This window comes from Balaenoptera ricei, chromosome 9, assembly GCF_028023285.1.
Source record: "Balaenoptera ricei isolate mBalRic1 chromosome 9, mBalRic1.hap2, whole genome shotgun sequence".
In the NCBI taxonomy this organism is placed as follows: domain Eukaryota; kingdom Metazoa; phylum Chordata; class Mammalia; order Artiodactyla; family Balaenopteridae; genus Balaenoptera; species Balaenoptera ricei.
The window spans coordinates 16219017-16243270 of NC_082647.1; the positions used below are offsets into that span (position 1 = coordinate 16219017).

At 36.8% G+C, this 24254-nt stretch overlaps 1 protein-coding gene across 9 annotated transcripts in view; it reads left to right on the forward strand.

The window, feature by feature from the left end:
• DGKI (diacylglycerol kinase iota) overlaps positions 1–24254 on the forward strand; it is a 468554-nt gene that overhangs the window by 282274 nt on the left and 162026 nt on the right. For all 9 annotated transcript variants that reach the window (XM_059933287.1, XM_059933288.1, XM_059933290.1 and 6 more), the window contains one exon: positions 20831–21030. In XM_059933287.1, the coding sequence (XP_059789270.1) occupies positions 20831–21030 (200 nt within the window). The remainder of the gene's footprint in view (positions 1–20830; positions 21031–24254) is intronic.

Sequence of the window (24254 nt, forward strand, 5' to 3'; positions counted from 1 at the left end):
CTCTCACTTTGTCCCAGCTTGCCCTTCCCCCTGCCTGTGTCCTCAAGTCCATTCTCTACGTCTGCGTCTTTATTCCTGTCCAGCCCCTAGGTTCATCAGAACCATATTCTTTTTTAGAGTCCATATATATGTGTTAGCATATGATATTTATTTTTCTCTTTCTGACTGACTTCACTCTGTATGACTGACTCTAGGTCCATCCACCTCACTACAAATAACTCAATTTCATTTTTTATGGCTGAGTAATATTTCATTGTATATACGTGCCATATCTTCTTTATCCATTCATCTGTCGATGGACACTGAGGTTGCTTCCATGTCCTGGCTATTGTAAATAGTGCTGCAATGAACATTGTGGTACATGACCCTTTTTGAATTATGGTTTTCTCAGGGTATATGCCCAGTAGTGGGATTGCTGGGTCATATGGTAGTTCGACTTTTAGTTTTATAAGGAACCTCCATATTGTTCTCCATAGTGGCTGTATCAATTTACATTCCCACCAACAGTGCAAGAGGGTTCCCTTTTCTCCACACCCTCTCCAGCATTTATTGTTTGTAGATTTTTTGATGATGGCCATTCTGACTGGTGTGAGGTGATACCTCATTGTAGTTTTGATTTGCATTTCTCTAATGATTAGTGATGTTGAGCATCCTTTCATGGGTTTGTTGGCAATCTGTATATCTTCTTTGCAGAAATGTCTATTTAGGTCTTCTGCCCATTTTTGGATTGGGTTGTTTATGTTTTTGATATTGAGCTGCATGAACTGCTTGTATATTTTGGAGGTTAATCCTTTGTCAGTTGCTTCGTTTGCAAATATTTTCTCCCATTCTGAGGGTTGTCTTTTTGTCTTGTTTATGGTTTTCTTTGCTGTGCAAAAGCTTTGAAGTTTCATTAGGTCCCATTTGTTTATTTTTGTTTTTATTTACCTTTCTCTAGGAGGTGGATCAAAAAGGATCTTGCTGTGATTTATGTCATAGAGTGTTCTACCTATGTTTTCCTCTAAGAGTTTTATAGTGTCTGGCCTTACATTTAGGTCTTTAATCCATTTTGGGTTTATTTTTGTGTATAGTATTAAGGAGTGTTCTAATTTCATTCTTTTACATGTAGCTATCCAGTTTTCCCAGCACCACTTATTGAAGAGGCTGTCCTTTCTCCACTGTATATTCTTGCCTCCTTTATCAAAGATAAGATGACCATATGTGCGTGGGTTTATCTGTGGGCTTTCTATCCTGTTCCATTGATCTGTATTTCTGTTTTTGTGCCAGTACCATACTGTCTTGATTACTGTAGCTTTGTAGTGTAGTCTGAAGTCCAGGAGCTTGATTCCTCCAGCTCGTTTTTCTTTCTCAAGATTGCTTTGGCTATTTGGGGTCTTTTGTGTTTCCATACAAATTGTGAAATTTTTTGTTGTAGTTCTGTGAAAAATACCATAGGTAGTTTGATAGAGATTGCACTGAATCTGTAGATTGCTTTGGGTAGTATAGTCATTTTCACAATGTTGATTCTTCCAATCCAAGAACATGGTATATCTCTCCATCTGTTTGTATCATCTTTAATTTCTTTCATCACTGTCTTATAGTTTTCTGCATACAGGTCTTTTGTCTCCTTAGGTAGGTTTATTCCTAGGTATTTTATTCTTTTTGTTGCAGTTGTAAATGGGAGTGTTTCCTTAATTTCTCTTTCAGATTTTTCATCATTAGTGTATAGGAATGCAAGAGATTTCTGTGCATTAATTTTGTATCCTGCTACTTTACCAGATTCATTGATTAGCTCTGTAGTTTTCTGGTAGCATCTTTAGGATTCTCTATGTATAGTATCATGTCATCTGCAAACAGTGACAGCTTTTCTTCTTTTCCAAATTGGATTCCTTTTATTTCTTTTTCTTCTCTGATTGATGTAGCTAAAACTTCCAAAACTGTATTGAATAGTAGTGGTGAGAGTGGGCAACCTTGTCTTGTTCCTGATCTTAGTGGAAATGGTTTCAGTATTTCACCATCGAGAGTGATGTTGGCTGTGGGTTTGTCATATATGGCCTCTTTTATGTTGAGGTAAGTTCCCTCTATGCCTACTTTCTGGAGGATTTTTATCATAAATGGGTGTTGAATTTTGTCAAAAGCGTTTTCTGCATCTATTGAGATTATCATATGGTTTTTATTCTTCAGTTTGTTAATATGGTGTATCACATTGATTGATTCCTGTATTTTGAAGAATCCTTGCATTCCTGGGATAAACCCCACTTGATCATGGTGTATGATCCTTTTAATGTGCTGGTGGATTCTGTTTGCTAGTATTTTGTTGAGGATTTTTGCATCTATGTTCATCAGTGATATTGGCCTGTAGTTTTCTTTTTTTGTGACATCTTTGTCTGGTTTTGGTATCAGGGTGATGATGGCCTCGTAGAAAGAGTTTGGGAGTGTTCCTCCCTCTGCTATATTTTGGAACAGTTTGAGAAGGATAGGTGTTAGCTCTTCTCTAAATGTTTGATAGAACTCGCCTGTGAAGCCGTCTGGCCCTGGGCTTTTGTTTGTTGGAAGAATTTTAATCACAGTTTCAATTTCAGTGCTTGTGATTGGTCTGTTTATATTTTCTATTTCTTCCTGGTTCAGTCTCCGAAGGTTGTGCTTTTCTAAGAATTTGTCCATTTCTTCCAGGTTGTCCATTTTATTGGCATACAGTTGCTTGTAGTAATCTCTCATGATTCTTTGTATTTCTGCAGTGTCAGTGGTTACTTCTCCTTTTTCATTTCTAATTCTATTGATTTGAGTCTTTTCCCTTTTTTTCTTGATGAATCTGGCTAATGGTTTATCAATTTTGTTTATCTTCTCAAAGAACCATCTTTTAGTTTTATTGATCTTTGCTATCATTTCCTTCACTTCTTTTTCATTTATTTCTGATCTGATCTTCATGATTTCTTTCCTTCTGCTAACCTTGGGTTTTTTTGTTCTTCTTTCTCTAATTGCTTTAGGTGTAAGATTAGGTTGTTTATTTGAGGTTTTTCTTGTTTTTTGAGGTAGGATTGTATTGCTATAAACTTCCCTCTTAGAACTGCTTTTGCTGCATCCCATAGGTTTTGGGTCGTCGTGTCTACATTGTCATTTGTTTCTAGGTATTTTTTGATTTCCTCTTTGATTTCTTCAGTGATCGCTTGGTTATTTAGTAGTGTATTGTTTAGCCTCCATGTGTTTGTATTTTTTACAGTTTTTTTCCTGTAATTGATATCTAGTCTTATAGTGTTGTGGCCAGAAAATATACTTGATATGATTTCAGTTTTCTTAAATTTACCAAGGCTTGATTTGTGACCCAAGGTATGCTCTATCCTGGAGAATGTTCCATGAGCACGTGAGAAGAAAGAGTATTCTGTTGTTTTTGGATGGAATGTCCTCTAAATATCAATTAAGTCCATCTTGTTTAATGTGTCATTTATAGCTTGTGTTTCCGTATTTATTTTCATTTTGGATGATTTGCCCATTGGTGAAAGTGGGGTGTTAAAGTCCCCTACTATTATTGTACTACTGTCAATTTCCCCTTTTATGGCTGTTAGCATTTGCCTTATGTATTACGGTGCTCCTATGTTGGGTGCATAAATATTTACAATTGTTATATCTTCTTCTTGGATTGATCCCTTGGTCATTATGTAGTGTCCTTCTTTGTCTCTTGTAATAGTCTGTATTTTAAAGTCTATTCTGTCTGATATGAGAATGGCTACTCCAGCTTTATTTGCTTTCCATTTGCATGGAATATCTTCTTCCATCCCCTCACTTTCAGTCTGTACATGTTCCTAGGTCTGAAGTGGGTCTCTTGTAGGCAGTGTATATACAGGTCTTGTTTTTGTATCCATTCAGCCAGTCTATGTCTTTTGATTGGAGCATTTAATCCATGTACATTTAAGGTAATTATCAATATGTATGTCCGTATTACCATTTTCTTAATAGTTTTGGGTTTGTTTTTGTAGGTCTTTTCCTTCTCTTGTGTTTCCTGCCTAGAGAAGTTCCTTTAGCATTTGTTGAAAAGCTGCTTTGGTGGTGCTGAATTCTCATAGCTTTTGCTTGTCTGTAAAGATTTTAATTTCTCCATTGAATCTGAATGAGATCCTTGCTGGGTACAGTAATCTTGCTTGTAGGTTTTACCCTTTCATCACTTTAAATATGTCCTCCCACACCCTTCTGGCTTGCAGAATTTCTGCTGAAAGAGCAGCTGTTAACCTTATGGGGATTCCCTTGTATGTTATTTGTTGGTTTTCCCTTGCTGCTTTTAATATTTTTTCTTTGTATTTAATTTTTGATAGTTTGATTAATATATGTCTTGGCATGTTTCTCCTTGGATTTATCCTGTATGGGACTCTCTGCACTTCCTGGACTTGATTGACTATTTCCTTTCCCATGTTAGGGAAGTTTTCAGCTATAATCTCTTCAAATATTTTCACAGTCCCTTTATTTTTCTCTTCTTCGGGGACCCCTATAATTTGAATGTTGGTGAATTTAATGTTGTCCCACAGGTCTCTGCGACTGTCCTTAATTCTTTTTTCTTTATTCTCCTTTTTGGTAGTTATTTCCACTATTTTATCTTCCAGGTCACTTATCCTTTCTTCTGTCTCAGTTATTCTGCTATTGATTCCTTCTAGAGAATTTTTAATTTCATTTATTGTGTTGTTCATCATTGTTTGTTTGCTCCATAGTTCTTCTAGGTCCTTGTTAAATGTTTCTTGTATTTTCTCCATTCTATTTCCAAGATTTTGGATCATCTTTACTATCATTACTGTGAATTCTTTTTCAGGTAGACTGCCTATTTCCTCTTCATTTGTTTGGTCTGGTGGGTTTTTACCTTGCTCCTTCATCTGCTGTGTATTTCTCTGTCTTCTCATTTTGCTTAACTTACTGTGTTTGGGGTCTCCTTTTCGCAGGCTGCAGGTTTGTAGTTTCCGTTGTTTTTGGTGTCTGCCCCCAGTGGGTAAGGTTGGTTCAATGGGTTGTGTAGGCTTCCTGGTGGAGGGGAGTGGTGCCTGTGTTCTGATGGATGAGGCTGGATCTTGTCTTCCTGGTGGGCAGGACCACGTCCGGTGGTGTGTTTTTGGGTTTCTGTGAACTTATTTTGATTTTTGGCAACCTCTCTGCTAATGGGTGTGGTTGTGTTCCTGTCTTGCTAGTTGTTTGGCATGGGGTGTCCAGCACTGGAGCTTGCTGGTCGTTGAGTGGATCTGGGTCTTAGCGTTGAGATGGAGATCTCTGGGAGAGCTCTTGCCAATTGATATTACAAGGGGCTGGGAGGTCTCTGGTGGACCAATGTCCTGAACTCAGCTCTCCCACCTCAGAGGCTCAGGCCTGACACCTGGCTGGAGCACGAAGACCCTGTCAGCCACACGGCTGGGTCATCCTGGAGAAGATGGACTGAAGCCAGGAGAAAGCTAGAGGATGGGAGACCTGTCAGAAGGCTTGTTTGATGAAATCAGGCAAATGTTGGTGACATTCTGTACCCAGGCTCTACTTGCAAAGGGGAAAGGGGTGCCTCGGGAAGCCGAGCACACGCTTCCACCTAAAGTGTGTTTTAAAAATAAATACTTGGTTATGGGAAAAGTTCAGTGTAAAAACAGACAGTATATTGGACCCTCATGCACCATCTTTTAGCCTCTGTAATTATCAGTTCATGGACAATTTTATTTCTGTCCCCAGCTATGATCTCCTGTCTTATATTATTTTGAAGTAAATCCCAGATATTATATCATTTTACCCATGAAATTTTCTGAATGTGTTTTTAAAAGGTAAGACTTTCTTTTATGGATACAATCACAACATGTTATCTCAAAAATTAAAATAATAGCTTCTGAATATCACTAAATACTCAGTATTCAAATTTTTAATTGTCTTGCAGGTGTCATTTGTTTTCTTATGCTCTGTTTGTTTTCATCAGGATTCAGATACAATGCATTCACTGTGATTGGTTGGTATGACACTTAAGTCTCTGTAGGTTCCCACCCACCCATCTCTCTCTCTCTCTTATTTTTCCCTTCATTTATTTATTAAAGAAACCAGGCTATTTGTCCCGTACTGTGCTGATAACATCCCCAAAGTCTCAGTGACGTGTTCTTCTCTCTTCCCTGTTTCCGCTAAGTTGATAGTTGGATATAGATTCATCAGACACATTTTTTCCCAGATCTCTTTTGTAAGTAGTGTTTTATTCTTCCAAAAGAGGATATGTAATGTCTTTTTCTCTCTCTCTCTCTCTCTCTTTCTCTCTCTCTGGTTAACAGTCTTTGACGATCAATGTCTGCATCCAGGAATCATCAGTAGTTGCAAAATTGTGATAGTCTACTTCTATCCTTCTTCATTTATTAACTGGAATATGTCTCTAAAGAGAAATTTTTTTCTATTCCTACTGTTTGGTTACTTAGTTATACAGTTTGTTTCAGAGAAGCAGGATAAATGGTTCTTTTATATATACATTTTCAAAATAATAAGTTAGTTCACTAGCATCTTTTGATGGTGACTGTGGTTTGGAAGTGGCATCCAATTTTGGGAGCTACTCCCGTGAAGAGTTTGCGTCTGTATACCCTCCCCTTGAAACTAGGTGGGCTTACAAATACTTGGCAAATAGAGTACAGTGGAATTGATGCTGTGTAACTTTTGAGACTGGATCATTAAACGCCATGCAGCATATGGAAAATATGGGCAATATTGATGGTCTCTAATTAACAGGAGTTTTGTAAATGCAAGGTAATACTTATTTAAAATGTCTCACTGCTCTCATTCATTCTATGTCGGTCATGAATATTTATTGAATAGTTGTTGAACCCACAAATACTTATTGAATCCATAAATGATACTCTGCTAGGTAAAATGTTACAGAATGAACCAGTAGAAAAGCTGTGTCCTCAGGATGCCCACAGTTCATGTTGTGGGGGGAGATGAAGAAAGAAATGAGCAGTAGCAGTCTGACGTAAATTCTAGGAGAAAGGCATGTGTGACGATAGAAAGGAGAACCGTGTTTACAAACTGGGGAGATCAGCAAAAATTTCACAGAGGAGGCAGGAGTCTCTATGGGTGAGATGGCCAAGTGGCTGCTCCCCTAGAGGGATCAGCCTAAGAGGGCATGGAAGCCAGGAGAACTACTAGTGGTGGCTCAGAGTGATGATACAAATGGTGAATAAAGGGCAGAAAGAGTTGGGTTTTTATAATTTGTTGTTTTGTTTTAACTGTTATGGGGAGGTTGCAGCAGATGACATGAGACAGGATCAGATTTGTTGCTCAGAAAAGTTATCTGGATGTCAGTGTGAAAGGTGACCAGAATCTTAACTTCTGGAGACAGATGGACAAATCAGGACATTGGTACCAAAGTCCAGGTGAAGAGACGAGGAGATCTGAAAGCCTGAAGAAGGACAGTGGTGATGAAGATAAAAGGGGTTGGTGAATTCAAGAGTTATTGATACGGACTTATTGTGAAGGGTGAGAAAGGAGTATCAGCGAATGCCGGGTGGCCAGCATAGGCAAAGGGAGAATATATTATATGCGATAGAAAATATAAAAGAAAGGTAATAGTGTCAAAAAATGAAGTCTGTTTTATATAAGTTAAAATTGAAACCCCTGTGAGACATCTAAGAAGATATAGAAATGTGCAGTTTGAAATATATGTTTAGAGCTCAGGAGTTCCCTCTAGGTCAGGAGAGAGTATTTAGGGGGGTCTATCAAGTCCTTTTCTCTCCCATCCCATCATTAGTAGGAAAAAGAGGAAAATAATAGATGGGAGTTGGTGTAGAGAAAATGGAATAGTAAAATTATTAAATGTAGATGATACTGCACAATTTTGAACATCCCATGTTCTTTAAATAATATTGCTTGATATTCACACACATCTTACCTTCCTATTCATATAGCAGACTCTATTGTATTTTTTTTTTTTTTACTCAGTAATGAAAGCACTTTATTTTCAGCCCTTCAATTTCACATGCCTTGAAACTATTATGTTTCTAAGAAGGTAAATTATTTGAAAACTCACACATCTGTGTAAGATGATTATATAAACAGAAGAGTGTAGTTACTTGGGTAAAAGTGTATGTATTTTTGTGTATTTAAATTATTCAGAGTGGTGCTTTAAGAGAGAGTTGAAATAGAATTACTAGAATGGGAGAAAAGATTGTTTCTTTTAGACTTTATCTTGTAATTGCACATTTCAAAGCAGAAGTATTCAATTCATTTTACTGGTTGAAATGCATTCCTGTTAATTAAGATGATTCTTCATTGGGTGCTTGGTAACCTGATTAGCTTTTTGGATTCTACGCAGACCATAATCAGACCCTATCAGGAAATCAGTTGTATTTACTTCTGCCACAATTTTCTGCCATTACAGTTGTGAAGGGCCTTTCATGTTGAGTCTGTTTCTAAGTAATCTAAAACTTTTCAAGACAGTTCAAAGCATTATTCAGATGGAGGAACTGGGAGCCTAATTTGCTATATGGTATGTAATCCAAAGATTTCAGTCTCCTGAACTTTAAGGAAAGCATAGCCTGCTTTCTTTTTGTTAATTGAAATTAAAATATGTAGGCTGTTTGATATTTATGAATTAGAAAAGCAAAAGGTTATTCGGTGAGAAAAGTTACATAGAGAAACTCCCAGGGTTGAAGTTGTACACATACCAGATAATCCTTTTTTTTTTTTTTTTTAGAAAAAAGTAATATTAAATGTTTATTTTGATAACACATGTAAGTATAAGAACTAAAACTATTACTCAGAATCACATGATCCATAACTAACTATATTTATATTTTGATGTGTTCCCTTTCAATTGCTTTATTTCCGTGTTTTTAAATATATAGGGAATCATATTATAAGTAAATCCTACTCTTTCATTGTGTAACTATGTCTCATATTATATAATAATTATTCCTTTATGAAAAGCTTCCTTTATGGAACTTTTAGCTTTCTCAATGTTTGGTGGTATAAAACACTCCTGTAATTAACATAATGTTTATAAACCACAGTTAACATTTCAAATTATTTTCTTATGTCAAATCCCCAGGAGAGAAATGACTGATTCAATGGCATAAACATTTTAAAGACTCTTAATAAAAGACTGCTTTCTAGAAATTTTGTACTGTTTACTTGCCCAACAGCAATGTCTAAGAATACCTGATGGGAAGTGATAGGAATTTAATACCCTACAGGTTCTGAAAATGTGTTCATGGATAGAGACAAAAAGCTATTATATTACACTTGATGAAATAGAATGAGAGGATAAAATTACATCCCTAGAAAGAAAGAAATTATGTATGTTTTATACAGTCAATTATGTCCAACAAAAAAATGAGAGACATGTTGTTTATCTTTATTGTTACCTTTTATGTCTTTTTGGTTTTTTTTTAAATGTCTGTATTTTTTGCATATTTTGATGGGCTGTTTATCTTTTATTGTTGAATTGCAGGTACTGTTTATATATTCTGAATACAAGCCTTTTGACAGATATATTTAGTGCAAATATGTTCTCAGTTTATTTTTATCTTTTTATTTTTTTAATGTTTCTTTTGATCGGCAGAAGTTTAAACATTCTTATGAATTCCAGTTTTAGGAGGTAGGCATATTTCGTGCTAGAGCTTTTTGTGTCCTTCTTAAATAATTGCTTACTCCAGGAAAGGTTGGGAAGATATTCTCCTTTGTTTTCTTCTTGAAGATTTATAGTTTTAGCTTTTATGTATAAGTATGTGATTCAGCTCAAATTCTTGTGTATTCTGCAAAGTAGTTTCAAGATTCATTTTTAAAAATACAATTATCCAAAACTTTGCAAGTTTCTCAATAACATCATGAGAGGTGAAATAAAAGAATCTTATTCATGATTTTTAAAAATACATTTATCCAGTTTTTTTCCAGCACTATTTGTTGAGTAGACTTTCCTTTTCTGTAGAATTGTCTTGGTGCCTTTGCCTGTTGATTGTATGTGGGTCTTCTTCTGAACTCTATTCTGTTTCATTGATTTGTTTATCCTTGTGCCACTTCCACACTGTTTTGATTGCTATAGATTTATTGTAAGTCTTCAACCTGGTAATATGAATCATTTCACTTTGCTTTTCTAAGGGTGTTAGGGTTATTCTGCATCTTTTGAATTTGTGTATAGATTTTAGAATTAGTTTGTGTCTACATAAAACTGTTTGGATTTTAATTGGGATTGCATTGAATCTATAGGTAAATTTAGGGAGCATTGGCATATTAACATTATTGAATGTTCCAATCTATAAGCATGATATATTTCTCCATTTATTTAGGTGTTCTTTAATTTCTCTTAGCAGTCTTTTATAGTTTCAGTGCAGTTTTCAGGTCCTTGTATACCTTTTGTTAAATTCATTCCTAAGTATTTTAAATAGTATGATTTTAAATTTCACATGTAATTATTATTGCTAATATATAGAAATAACTGATGTTTATGTGTACACACACATGTAGATATTTATTTATTGACTTTGTCTTGCAGCTTTGCTAAATTCACTCATTAGTTCTAGTAGTTTTTGATATATACCTTAGGTTTTTCTGTATACATAATTGTGTGGTCTGTGAATAGGACAGTTTTATTTCCTTACACACCGATTTATTTTTCTTGCCTTATTGAATGAGCTTGCAATATGTTGAATAACCGTGGTAAGAATGAACATGCTTGCCTTCTTCCCGATTATAGGAGGAAGCATTCCATATTTCCTCATGAGGTATGCTGTTTGGTTGTTGTTGTTTTTATAAAAGCCCTTTATGTAATTAAGTAATTATGATTCTATGTCAGTTTTCTGAGAGTTTTTTTAAGTCACAAATGAGTGATGTATTTAATCAAATGCTTTTTTTTAATATATGGAAGTGACCTGATTTTCTCCTTTATTTTCTTTATATCATAAATTCCACTGATTTTTTTTAAAAAATTACTCAGTTTGCATTTCTAAGTTAAGTCTCACTTGATGTATTATCATTTTTTATATGCTGGATTCAATTTACTAATATTTTGTTAAACATTTTTGTGACTGATTATGAAAGATATTGGTCTATAAATTTATTTTCTTAAACTGTCCTTTATGGGTTTTGATATCAAGGTTATGCTGGCCCCATAAATTGAGATAGGAATTGTCTGCTTTCTGAAAGAATTTGTATAAGATTGGTATTATGTTTTTCCTTAAGTATTTCATAGAATTTCCTAAAGAACTGTCTGGGCTTGAGATTTCTTTGAGGCAAGAATAGATATAGAATTATTCACATTTTCTATTTCTTCTTCAGTCAGTTTTACTAAGTTGAATTTTTCAAGGAATTTGTCCACTTCATTGAAATTGTTAAGTCTATTGGCATAAAGTTGTTCACAGTGTTCTCTTATTATTTTTTTAATGTCTGTAAAATCCCCCCTTTTATTCTTGATACAAGTAATTTGTTACAGACCTTTTTCTCTTATAATTTCAGTTTTTCTCCCCTACTTTGTGCTATTTTTTTCATGTATTACACTTTGACATACATATAAACCCCACATTTCAATATTGATATTTTTGCTTTAAGCAGTCAGTTGTTTTTTGAAGAAATTAAGAGGTGAAAGAACAGTTCATAGTCTTTTATGTACACCCACATATTCACCATTTCCAGCTTTCATCTTTTCTTTCTGTTGATCAAAGATTTCATCTGGTACCATTTTGCTTGAGTTTGAAAGATTTCCTTTAGCATTTCTTGTACTTATAGTACAGTTCTCTTGGCAGTAAATAATTTCAAATTTAATTTTTCTGAAATGTCTTTATTTTATCCTCATTTTTAAAAAAAATTTTTATTTATTTATTTATCTATGGCTGTGTTGGGTCTTCGTTTCTGTGCGAGGGCTTTCTCTAGTCGCGGCAAGCGGGGGCCACTCTTCATCGCGATGCGCGGGCCTCTCACTACCACGGCCTCTCTTGTTGTGGAGCACAGGCTCCAGACGCGCAGGCTCAGTAGTTGTGGCTCACGGGCCCAGTTGCTCCGCGGCATGCGGGATCTTCCCAGACCAGGGCGCGAACCCGTGTCCCCTGCATTGGCAGGCAGATTCTCAACCACTGAGCCACCAGGGAAGCCCTATCCTCATTTTTTTGAACTATATTTTTATGAATATAGAATACTGGATTGACTGGTTTGTTTGTTGGTTTCTTCCAGCACTTTAAATATGTTGTTTCATTTTCTTCAGGCCTCCATGTTTTAAGGATGAACAGTCAGGTACCATTTGTATCATTATTCCCCTGTTTATGTCTTTTTTCTCTGTTTTTGAGACTTTTTTCTTTAAGTTTTAAGCCTCTATGCGTTTGTTTTACTTTTCTATCGCTGCTGTAAGCAAATTACCATGAACAGTGGTTTAAGACCACACAAATGTAATACCATACAGTTTGGGAGATCAGAAGTCTAAGATTGGTGGTTGGGCTGTGTTTCTTCCAGAGACTCTGGGGAAGAACCCACTTCCTTGTCTTTTTCAGCTTGTTGAGGTGGCCTCCTTTTCCTGGCTCATGGCCCCGCCTCACTCTGACCTCTGCTTCTATACTCACCTCTTGTTCTCTGACTCTCCTGCCTCCCTTCTTCACTTATAAGGACCTCTGTGATGACATCAGGGCCCCCTCACACAGATAATCCAAAATAATCTCCTATGTCAACATCCTTAATGTAATCATACCAGAAAGGACTGTTTTGCCTTGTACGGTTTTCATAGTTTCTGGGCATTAGAATGTGGGCATATTTTTCTTGGTTGTTGTAGTGGGCATTATTCTAACTTCCACATGGTTTTCTTTGTATTTATCCTGTTTTAGGTTCATTGATCTTTTTGGAACTGAAGGTTGACCTTTTTTTTTTCCTACAAATTTGGAATATTTTCATCCGTGTATTTTCTGCTCCATCCTTTTCCTCTCCTTCTGGCATTCAATTATGTGTACTTTAGATGGCTTGCTATTGCCTCATAGGTCTTGGGGAAAAAAATAAAACATTTTAGTCTCTGTTTTTCAGATTATATAATTTGTATTGCTCTGTTTTCATGTTCACTGACCCCTTTTTGCAGTGTCCAATTTGCTCTTAAGTCCATTCAGTGATCATTTCAAAAAATTTTTCTTCCTCACGGATCACATCTTCTTGCTTCTTTGCGTGTCTAATACGATTGATTATATGCTGGGTAGATGACATATTGTACGGAGTCTGGCTTTTCTTTTGTTGTGACCTAGTTGATACTGTTTCAGCATTATATTCTATTCAGTTCCCTTCTTGCTTCACAAAATCCAAAAACAGTCTAGTATAAGGGATGGATGCTACTAGCCTAGTATAAAAAAAAAAATCAATAGGATGTGTTTCTTCCCAGGTTTATACAAATTTATTTGATCCCAGGATATGTTGTTGATTATATGACTACACTATATTAACTCTGTCATGATATTACAGATTTCAGAGGATTGATTGTTTATGGAAATAGCTTGAAAGCATGAAGATGATTTTTTCCAACGTGCACCACTGAATTCCAGGCTAGATCTCACTGTTGGCAGAGAAGCTGAACAGACCCCTTTTGTGGCTTTTTTGCCTCCCATGAGCTCACCTTAATAGTGAATCTACCTCTATTGAACAAAAATGGAAAAAGACAAAAGTGTACAGTAAACCCCAGTGAGAAGGAGTACTTAGGCTTCTTCATTATAAGAATCTTCACTTTTTCAAAAAAAGTTCTTATTCATAGTAAGTATTTAATAATTGCTGGATTAATTTTAATGAGCAGAAGGAAAGTTTTTCAAATAAAGCCTTTCCTTTTTACTGTTCTCTGCTTCATTGTAGGTACTGGCTGTGCATTAGCATACAGCTAATATTGTCAAAGTTAGACAGCATGTGGTAGAATTTGAGAACATGAAATTATAGGTACAACCTAGAATCCTAAAATGCTAGTGCTAAACAGACCATAGCAGCCTACCGAAACCTCACCACTTAACATATAAAGAAACTGAATCCATGGAATTATTATTTTTTTTTATAAATTTATTTATTTATTTATTTTTGGCTGTGTTGGGTCCTCGTTTCTGTGCGAGGGCTTTCTCTAGTTGCGGCGAGAGGGGGCCACTCTTCATTCCGCTGCGCAGGCCTCTCACTGTCGCGGCGTCTCCCGTTGCGGAGCACAGGCTCCAGACGCGCAGGCTCAGTAGTTGTGTCTCACGGGCCCAGTTGCCCCGCGGCATGTGGGATCTTCCCAGACCAGGGCTCGAACCCGTGTCCCCTGCATTGGCAGGCGGATTCTTAACCACTGCGCCACCAGGGAAGCCCTATGGAATTATTTTTGCCATAAATGTTACTCATATGGACAATAATTAAGTAAATAGTAATACTATTGCTGGTGGTATTTAGACTACTTACAGCATGTATTACAGTAGGATTTTAAAATACACCCATGTCCAGAAATCTTAATATTTGATAACATGGAAAAAAGCAATAAAACTTAATGGCATTGCTTCGTGGCAATAAAACAGCTTGTAAAAACTTGTATAGAAAAATATGGATTGAATGATGGTGCCACTGCAAATGACTTAAGTAAAATTTCTCATTTTGGGGACTAGGGTAGGGTGTCAGAGAGGGAAAATATCCCATGTGAGACAGTCCGGTTGAGGGAATTTAGTACAGGGGACTAGTTACAGGATGTTAGAAGAACTGAAAAGAGGTAACGCATAGATAGCAATCCATGGATTAGCAACTGCAGAAATTCTCTGCCTCCTCCAGAACTGGAGGGACAAAGGGAAAAGACGGTGTTATCAGCATTCAGGAGCCAGGGCCACTCAGCAGTGGTGGGACCTTGGACAAGCGGCCATTGATGGGCTGTGCAGTGAGGGTCATCGGGCAGGAGCTGGGACTCCAGAGGAGGGAATCAGACCACAGGAGTTGAGGTCACTGCTGGGGCTGCCTGTCTGTGCTGGGACCGTAGAGACAGGGGTGGCCTGGGGAGAATGCTTGCCAGTGGGAAATGGAAGCACAGAGGAGAATCAGCCACTGCCAGAGACACTGCTTGAAAAAAGAGAGCTAAGGAGAAATATATACTTGCGCTCTCCTCTCTTTCTACTGGCTAATTTTTATATTAATATTTTTGTTTCTTGCTCCTAGTCCTTTAATACATCTGGGCTTATATTTGTGTATGATGTGAGGTAGAATAGTGATTTTATTTTTCTCTATTTTAGTGAGAAATATTCCCAGCGCCATTTGCTAAATTATCCATCATTTCTCCAGTAACTTACAATCCCACATCCCACATATTCTGTGTCCTCACACATATGAGTTTATTCTGCTCTCTCTATGCATTTCCTTTGACCTTTATGTCCTTTCTTAAGCAAACACCTTTATTTGAATTACTGTATCTTTGAATATTACATGACTCAATATTCAATAAGGATAATCTGTTGTTCTTTATGTTTTCAAAATATTCTCAGCCATTGGTGAACCTTTATTCTTTGAAATTAATTATAGAATCAGTTTGACAAGATTCTTCAAAATAGTATTTCTCATATTCACTTGGAATTACGTTGAATTTATGTATTAATTTGGAGGAAATTCATATCATTAGAGTATTAAATTGTCCCATCCATGACTATGGCGTGGTTCTCCATTTCTTTAAGGTTTTTTTTTTAATGTCTCCAATAGTTTAAAATTTTTCTGCAAAAAAGTCTTATTGCTTTATTGTTTTTGTTGATATTATAGATGACATCCTATTTTTTATTATATTTTTACTTAGTTATTGCTAGAGATGGGGAGCACTTGACTTTTTATGTTGATAGTGTACCTTTCTTACGAGGTTTAATTTTTGGCCTGTGAATTTTCTTGGACTTTTGATGTATAGGATGATATTAGTGGAAATATTACCAGGTTTGCTTTTTTTCTTCCATGGCTTTTTCCTCCAATTTTATTTCCTTGACTTATTATGTTGGTCAAGACCTCCAATACTATGTTGAAAACTTTTGTTACTAGTGGATCATCTTGCCCCTTGAAAGGAATGCTTTGAATTTTCTTTATTCCAAATAATGTTTTCTCTAAGGATTTTGACAGATGACCTTTATCAGGTAAATAAGTTGTGTTCTATTCCTAGTTTTCTAACAACTGATCCTAAAAGGCACTGAACTTTATTATTTTTTCTGCATCTTTTGGGATGATAATGTGGTTTATCTCACTTAAACCACAGTATGGTGAAATTATAATAATGTGTTTTCTTTTTTATTTTATTTTTATTGAGGTATAGTTAATTTACAATGTTGTGTTAGTTTCAAGTGTACAGCAAAGTGTTTCAGTTATACATATATATGTATACAAATATGTTCTTTTTCAGATTCTTTTCCATTTTAGGTTAGTACAAGATAATGAGTATAGTTCATTGTGCTACACAGTAGGTCCTTGTTGTTTACATGTTTTATATATAGTAGTGGGTATATGTCCATCTCAAACTCCTAATTTATCACCCCTCCCCTGCCCCCCACCTCCGCTATCCCTTTGGTAACCTTAAGTTTGTTTTCTGTGTCTGTGAGTCTATTTCTGTTTTGTAAATAAATTCGTTTTGTACCATTTTTTTAAGATGCCACAAATAAGTGCTATCATATGATATTTGTCTTTCTCTGACTTATTTCACTTAATATGATAATCTGTAGGTCCATCCATGTTGTTGCAAATGGAATTATTTCATTCTTTGTTATTTTCTGATGTTGAAGTACTCTTAATTCTTGCAAAAACCCATAATGGATCACAATTTAGTTTTTATGTAACAGACCAGTAAAAGCAATTAGCTATTTTTTTAAAATGATTTTGGTATGTGTGATTATAAATATAATTTAGGTTAAAAGTTTGCTTTCTGCTGCTGCCCTTATCTGGTTTTGTTATTTCAGAAGCCATAGCATCATTTAAGGAAACAAGTTTTATTAGACACTGTCTTTCTATAAAACTTGGGTAGAATTACTTGTAAAACATCTAAGTCTACTTGGCACATTTTGGGGTTGGGGGTGGAATGAGTAATGTTTTTGAAAACTTTCAATTTTTAAAACCAGTCTGATCTATCCAATTTCTGTGTTTATTACACCAAATTTTGCATATTATATTTTTTCCAGAAATTTCTCTAGGTTTTCCAGTTTATTAACATATAGATCTTTATAACATTCTTGTATGACTTTTAAACTTTATTATATCTTATCCTCTCTTGTTTTATTTTTTATTTTATTTATTTATTTTTAAGTTTTTTTTAATTTTTTTATTTTATTTATTTCTACTTATTTATTTTTGGCTGTGTTGGGTCTTCGTTTCTGTGCGAGGGCTTTCTCCAGTTGTGGCGAGCGGGGGCCACTCCTCATCGCGGTGCGTGGGCCTCTCACTGTCGCGGCCTCTCATTGCGGAGCGTAGGCTCCAGACGCGCAGGCTCAGTAGTTGTGGCTCACGGGCCCAGCTGCTCCGCGGCATGTGGGATCTTCCCAGACCAGGGCTCGAACCCGTGTCCCCTGCATCGGCAGACAGACTCTCAACCACTGCGCCACCAGGGAAGCCTCTTGTTTTATTTTTTAATAAAGCAAAATAGTTTTCCATTTTCCATTTTTTGTTATTTGGTTTTACAAGACCACCTTGTTCGTCTTGAAAAAAAAAAAACCAAACCCAGATTTTCGTATTGTTGATTATCTCCATTATTTACTGTCCATGTCACTGATCGCTGCCTTGGGCCTTTTGTTACAGGACTAGGGCTAGGACTGGGAGTCAGGGGCCTGCAGCAGTCGGGAGAACGGAAGGGTTGGAAGACTTGCCCTTATTTCTGTTCTGATTTCCCAACCCAGGGTTGTCTGTCCTGTCATCTGACAGCAAGTGGAATAAGGAACTTGACTAGTAAGAAGGAGGATGAGACTTGAAGAGAGATGGAGAATAATATTCCGGGGAGGAGCATAGTGCAGAAAGTCAGAAAACCTCAAACCAGGGACTTCTCTGGTGGTCCAGTGGTTAAAACTTCACCTTCCAATGCAGGGGGTGTGGGTTCGATCCCTGGTCAGGGAGCTAAGATCCCACATGCCTTGCAGCCAAAAAACCAAAACATGAAACAGAAGCAATATTGTAACAAATTCAATAAAAACTTAAAAAAAAAATCTTTTAAAAAAAAAAAAGAAAGAAATAAAACCTCACACCTTAACTGTGGACTGAAAGAAAGTTGTTATAATGACTTTAGGACAATAAATGGCAATGGATGCACTTAGTTCAGGGGCTGTCTTTGTTTTCCTCCTAAGTCATATACTACCAGAAAGGCAATATTTGAAGTTTTCACAAGAGTATAATACATGCTAGGTTGAACAGACAATTGAATATCTGTCATTAATACACCAATGTATTCTTATCAGTAAATGACTCATTCTAGCAAATCCTGGGGATGATTATGGTTATTAGGGCCAGTGCCTTATAGGATGTTAAGTCTAGATTAATCTGAATGATGAAAAATAACTATTTCTAGTAAGAATTTAAAAAATTACCTTTACTCTAACTTGTTCCAAAAATAAACTAAGTGTTTTTGTGCTAACAATAATAGAACTGTCTTTATTCTGAAAAGCTAATTACTATAATTCCTCTTGTGGCTGTTCAATGATCTTGGATTGATTCTGAAATGCCAGTGGAACTGCCACTGACAGCTATTTACCTCTGTTTATTGTCTTTGCTGTTAATCTATCACCGAGGCTGAGAATATGGCTTAAATGTGCTCTATAGTACCGGGGAAGCCTTCTGATACCGAAGGGTTCGAAAGTATTTAAGCAATTTTCCGTCCTGTCAAACCCAGAGGAATAAGTTCTTACTTAGCAGGTTCTGCATTTTTATTTGTCATTAGGCCTAGTCAAGAATGGAGGAAAAAAGAAGAAGAAAATGGTATTTCCTCCATGGATGAAGGGATACAGTATGGTCAGATAAATATTGCCCTGAGAAGTACTTGTTGAAGGCAAGGGAAATATTTTGCAAAAGTTCGGGAGATGAGATAGTGGCTCAAATCCGTAGATTAACTTAAATGAGTCATTTAAGTGCAGCCAGAAAAACCTTAAGCTGAGTAACAGAGGATCAGGTAATAGGCCGGAAAGAATTTTAGTAAATTCTCACTTCATTCTCCTCTGCCTCCTTGTTCTACTAATTGAATAAAATTGTATGTAAAATTCACAACTGAGTGCTTTTTAACATCGAAGGTGTTCAATAATGAAGTATGTTCTTTACTTTTCAGTTTTTATTCTACTTTCTTTCCTCCTTTCGGTCCCTTTGTGTTCCTTTTCTCTTTGCATTTATACATAATCAGGTTTCTGTTGTTCAGATTAATGCAAGTGCAAAAGTAGTTCAAAGTACCAGATAAACACAACTATCTGGGAACCAAGTTAGTGGAAATTGACTTCACAAATCTCAGTTAACAAAGTTTTTTTCCCATTTATAAGATAGAGAGGAGGCATATGGAAACAAGCTGATAATATATAGGTTTTCCTTTTTCTTTCTAAGTCAATCTTTTAGATTTTGAGCTAGAGTTAGTATTAACTTCTTTTAAAAGTTTGTTTACTTCATTAAAAATTGATACTCAAAATGTATTATAATAAAGCCTTACTGAACGACTGTTAGCAGTATCTACTAAAGTTAAAAAAAAAAACTTACGGCATAGCAATTGTACTCATCGTATGTACCACAAGAGGGTTGTATCCACCAAGAGATAGACACAAGAAAGTTTATATCATTAATAGCCCCAAACTGGAAACAGCCAGATGTTTACCAGCAGAAGAGTAGGTAAATACACTTTTCTGTTACTCAAAAATAACAATGAGCAAAAGATATCAGACACAAAAGAGTACATATTGTATGATTCATCTTATATGAAGTTCAAGTTCAAACAAATTGAATCTACGGTATAGAAGTCAGAATAGCGGGTACTAATTGGTTGGTGAGAGGAGTGTAAATAGATTGGGCAGGGACACATGGAAACCTTCTGGTTGCTGTAAACTGCCTAAAGCTTGATCTGGATGGAGATTTACATATGTGTATAAAAATGTCCATCAAACTGTATAAGACAATGTGGGCACTATCTGTATGCATAACCAAGCATATTGTTTGATTTTAGTTCATCCCTAAAAGGGTAAGTGATACTAAAATATATATTAAAAAAAATTTTTTTTTTTTTTACTAAGGCAGAGATATTATGCTACTTTGTTGCAGAATTTTAATGTTGGGTTGGCTTTTCATTTTGTGGCTACTGTAGAGTGAACTGAGCTCTTACTGTGTTTGATTTTGATCCTCAAAGCTGCTTTACTCTTCAGAATATTTTCAATTGAGGATTATTATTTTGCATTTCATTGCTCTTACACAGATTTGAAGTAGTTTGAGGAGGTTTTAGGTAAAAAGGAAAAGCTTGCCTGAAGTTTGAAAATTTTTCTAAGGATGGGTTGCATATGTAAACATAATATATTTAATATATAATATATAACTATATATTATAATTATATATAAATATATATATTAAGTGTAGTATAGAAGCTGTCTTAAACCATGTATTTTATCTTTTTTATATTCTTTTTATTCTATGTACATTGGTCATTTAATGGGAGTAGATAACACAAAGAGCTTTTGTATTAAACTAACGATTAATTTAAGGCTGAAAATACATAAAAGCAAAAAATGGCTATCAATGAGGATTTGTGATCAAGCCATCAAAATTTAGATATTTCAGCTTATGTGTATTAATGATTGATCCAAGGTTTCCCACTTTACTCATGGCTAACAGCTTTCAGTAAGTAGTTTTCAAAGGCCTTGTGATTATAGGCAGTGGGCTTGGGGTTTCTAGGTTTCCTGAGGAACTCTTAAGCACTAACCTCTTGCTTCCTTTTGCCTCCTGTTTTTACAGGCTGCCCTGCAAGTCGGGGGCCACGGAGAAAGGCTGCACCAGTGTCGGGAGGTCATGCTGCTAACTTACAAATCCATCCCCATGCAAGTGGATGGGGAGCCCTGTAGGTTGGCCCCGGCTATGATTCGGATCTCGCTGAGGAATCAGGCCAACATGGTACAGAAGAGCAAGAGGAGGACGTCCATGCCTTTACTCAATGAGTGAGTCTGCCCTTGCCCACCTTTGTGAACATGGAGACCGTGGAGAGGAGGGCACTGAGCATGCGCATGGTCAGGGGCCTCCCTGTGCTGGGGAAGGAACAAGTCCGGGAAACTCGGCAGCTCCCTGGTCTCTCGCGCATATTTCTTCTTCATGTTTACTATACGGTGACCACACCCTTCTTTCAGAAGTTATTGCTGTACGATGTGTTAGAGTGAGGATGCCTTTTCACTGACCACTTGAGTATATACTTACTGGGACCAGCAGAAGATCACTGAGTGATTCAGGGTCGTAAAATGTGTCCTGTTAAATGTTTTCTTTTTTGTTGAAGAAGGCACGCTGTTGGCCTCCTCTTTACCCTGGTCACTTGGAGAGTGTTGGTTTCTCTGAGCTGGATTTGGCTCCCCTCTCTCCATGTTGTATCCCCTTCTGCCCTTTCCCAATGCTCCCATTTTGGGGTCCTGTGTACTCTGATGCTTCAATTCAATTTTGCCATTCTGGGTGGCATCCTGTTGTCTAGATGAAACTTGACCCACGACTCAATGCCTAAACAAAATGTATCCCTCCTGGACCCTTTCCTTTCTTGGGTGTTTTGATAAACTGATTTGGACAAGGTGATAATGACTAGATATTTTGAGTGCATTTTATAGAGTCCCTTAATCTAATTTCGATTGAAATGTCTTTTTGGGGTTGGAGAAAGGGATGGAGAAAGATGGGGATTTGGGGTATCTTTTAGAGTATCTTTTATATATCATGCACCTATGCCTGACCTGACTTAAGGTAAGGACGTTTTAGGGTTCAGCCTTGGGCCATTCTTCTGTCACAGTGAGGGTCCCTCCAAAGTGCTCCTCCTATTTGTGGCCTGTGATGCATGGTTACCTATTTGTACTGAATGGCTGGCTTCCTCTAGTGCCTGTGAAGGAAGGGCATGCTTTGCCATGTATTTATTGAGTCAATGTGACAACTACAGAAGTGCCTAGAATGAACCAATGACACAGGTGTCATTGCTCCCTGCCAAAGCTTCGCCTCTCTTTCTAAGATGGCAGATGTTGAAGAACAGCATTCGACAGGGCTCATGAAGTGTTTTAGTTTTTAGTGTCTGCTTCTAAGCTTGAAGCTGGGGTGAGGGATCTTCTCTCCTCTGCATCCTCCTTTTCCAGAGTCAATCTGGGCTCCCCCAGCACTTTTCCTAGATCGTTATCCAGAGGGCTTGTTTAGTTGCCTTTTTCATTTTGTTTACATTTTGCAGCTAGTGAAACTCTTAGCTCATTTCTGCTGCTTTCTCTATCCTCTGCCTTTACCACTATTAGGTTGAATATACACTTCGTGAGTTTCAGGCAGTGTATCAGCAATAGTATATGGTTGACCATATTCTCTCTTGCAACATTAGAGTTAAGCCGTGAACTATTGGTTTAAGAGAAAGTTCTGAACTACTAAGTGAAAAGCCCTCTCTGAGATAGTCCAGGTTGTTTTGGATCACTTGTAGATTGTTTGTTAACAGAGCTAAAAATTCTTAATATCTACAGGCAAACAGCTCCCATTTTCATGCCTGGTGCTTCTACGCTTAATAACCTTATGAGACATGAAATTGTTTTCGGGTGTTTAGTTTCAAACAGTTTTTGCCCTTGAGAAAGAATTTGTATTTGCTCAGAAACTATATTAAGAATTTATTTGGGCTTTCTTCTCGTATAAAAACAAATGGAAAGAGTTGTTTTCTTTTTGTACACATGGCACATATGACAGATGATGTGACTTCATAGATTTAGCCGGGAAGGTGTTCAAGAAGCAGCCTCAACTCAAAAATGCAGTTATTTCCCACCAGGGGGCAGTGGTGTCTCCATCCAAGCAGCCTCAGGCCGTAGGAAAGACTTGTGTGAAATGGCAGTTAATAATATTCTTTCCATTTCTTAAAAGGACACATGTAAATCTTAAAGATTAGCCAAGATCTTTATTACAACTTATTATTAAAATTATCATTCAACACATTTTTAGAAAATCTCTCACCACTACTCTTTTTCACCCTCTGTAATTAGATTGCTTCTTTCTATTTCAGTAGAAATCTTTGTTTGGAAATCTAACTTCTTCCACTGGATTTCCAAGTGGAGTTTCCAGTTTAAGGGCGGCCTGGCCACTAATATCTTCTTACAAGTTTTCTTCCACCGTCTGAGTCCTCCAAGCTTTTCTCTGTTTAGGCCACAGTGTGCAAAATTCACTATTGCAGCCAAGGCAGAAAGAGATTATTGAAAGATAATTCTTTCTTCCTTCTTTCCTTCCTTTATTTTTTCCATCCTTCTTTCCCTTTTTCTCCTTTCTCTCTTTCTTACTTTTCACTGTTTCTTCTGCATCATTTGCATGCCTTCTTTTTGAAGAAAGAGAGCTGTTTTAGTTTAAAAACCTGTGTGTATCTGTGTTAGGGGGAAGGGAGTTTCTCAGTCAGAAAGGGGTAGCTTTTCAATTCATCTTAAGGACTTATCCTCCTTTCACATAGCATGTTAACATGAATATTTGAGATTTTAGGGCTGTGGCCCCCCTTTCTGCTGAAATGCTGGTGTTCCTCATAGATTTGCCCCTTCTCTGGGAAATCACATCTGCAGCACAAGTTCCCTCTATGACTGATAAGCTAGTGTGTCTCAGATCTGTGTCTTCAGCCCAGGCTTTCTTCTAAAAACTGAAGACTCATACCCAAATATCTTAGTTGACGTCTTTATCTGCATATCTCATAGTCACCTCCACTTTTACACGTCCCCTGCGTTGTTTGAACTCTTCCTTCTGTTTATTTCCCACACCTTCAACTCTCACGCCATCTTTCCCCTCTGCTAGTAACACAGCCTTAGTTGCGGAGCCGTATTCATTACCTCTCGTCAGCATTGCTAAAATACGCTCAATTCATTTCCTTGTTTCCAGCGTTGCTGCCCTTCACACTGTGTCTTTTCCAATAGATGGATTAGAATGATCTTTCTGAAAATGTAAAACCTATATTCCTTGGCTTTACCGAACTTTTTTTTTTTAATTAATTAATTAATTTATTTATTATTTATTTTTATGGCTGTGTTGGGTCTTCATTTCTGTGCGAGGGCTTTCTCTAGTTGTGGCAAGTGGGGACCACTCTTCATCGCGGTGCACGGGCCTCTCACTATCACGGCCTCTCTTGTTGCGGAGCACAGGCTCCAGACGCGCAGGCTCAGTAATTGTGGCTCACGGGCCCAGCTGCTCCGCAGCATGTGGG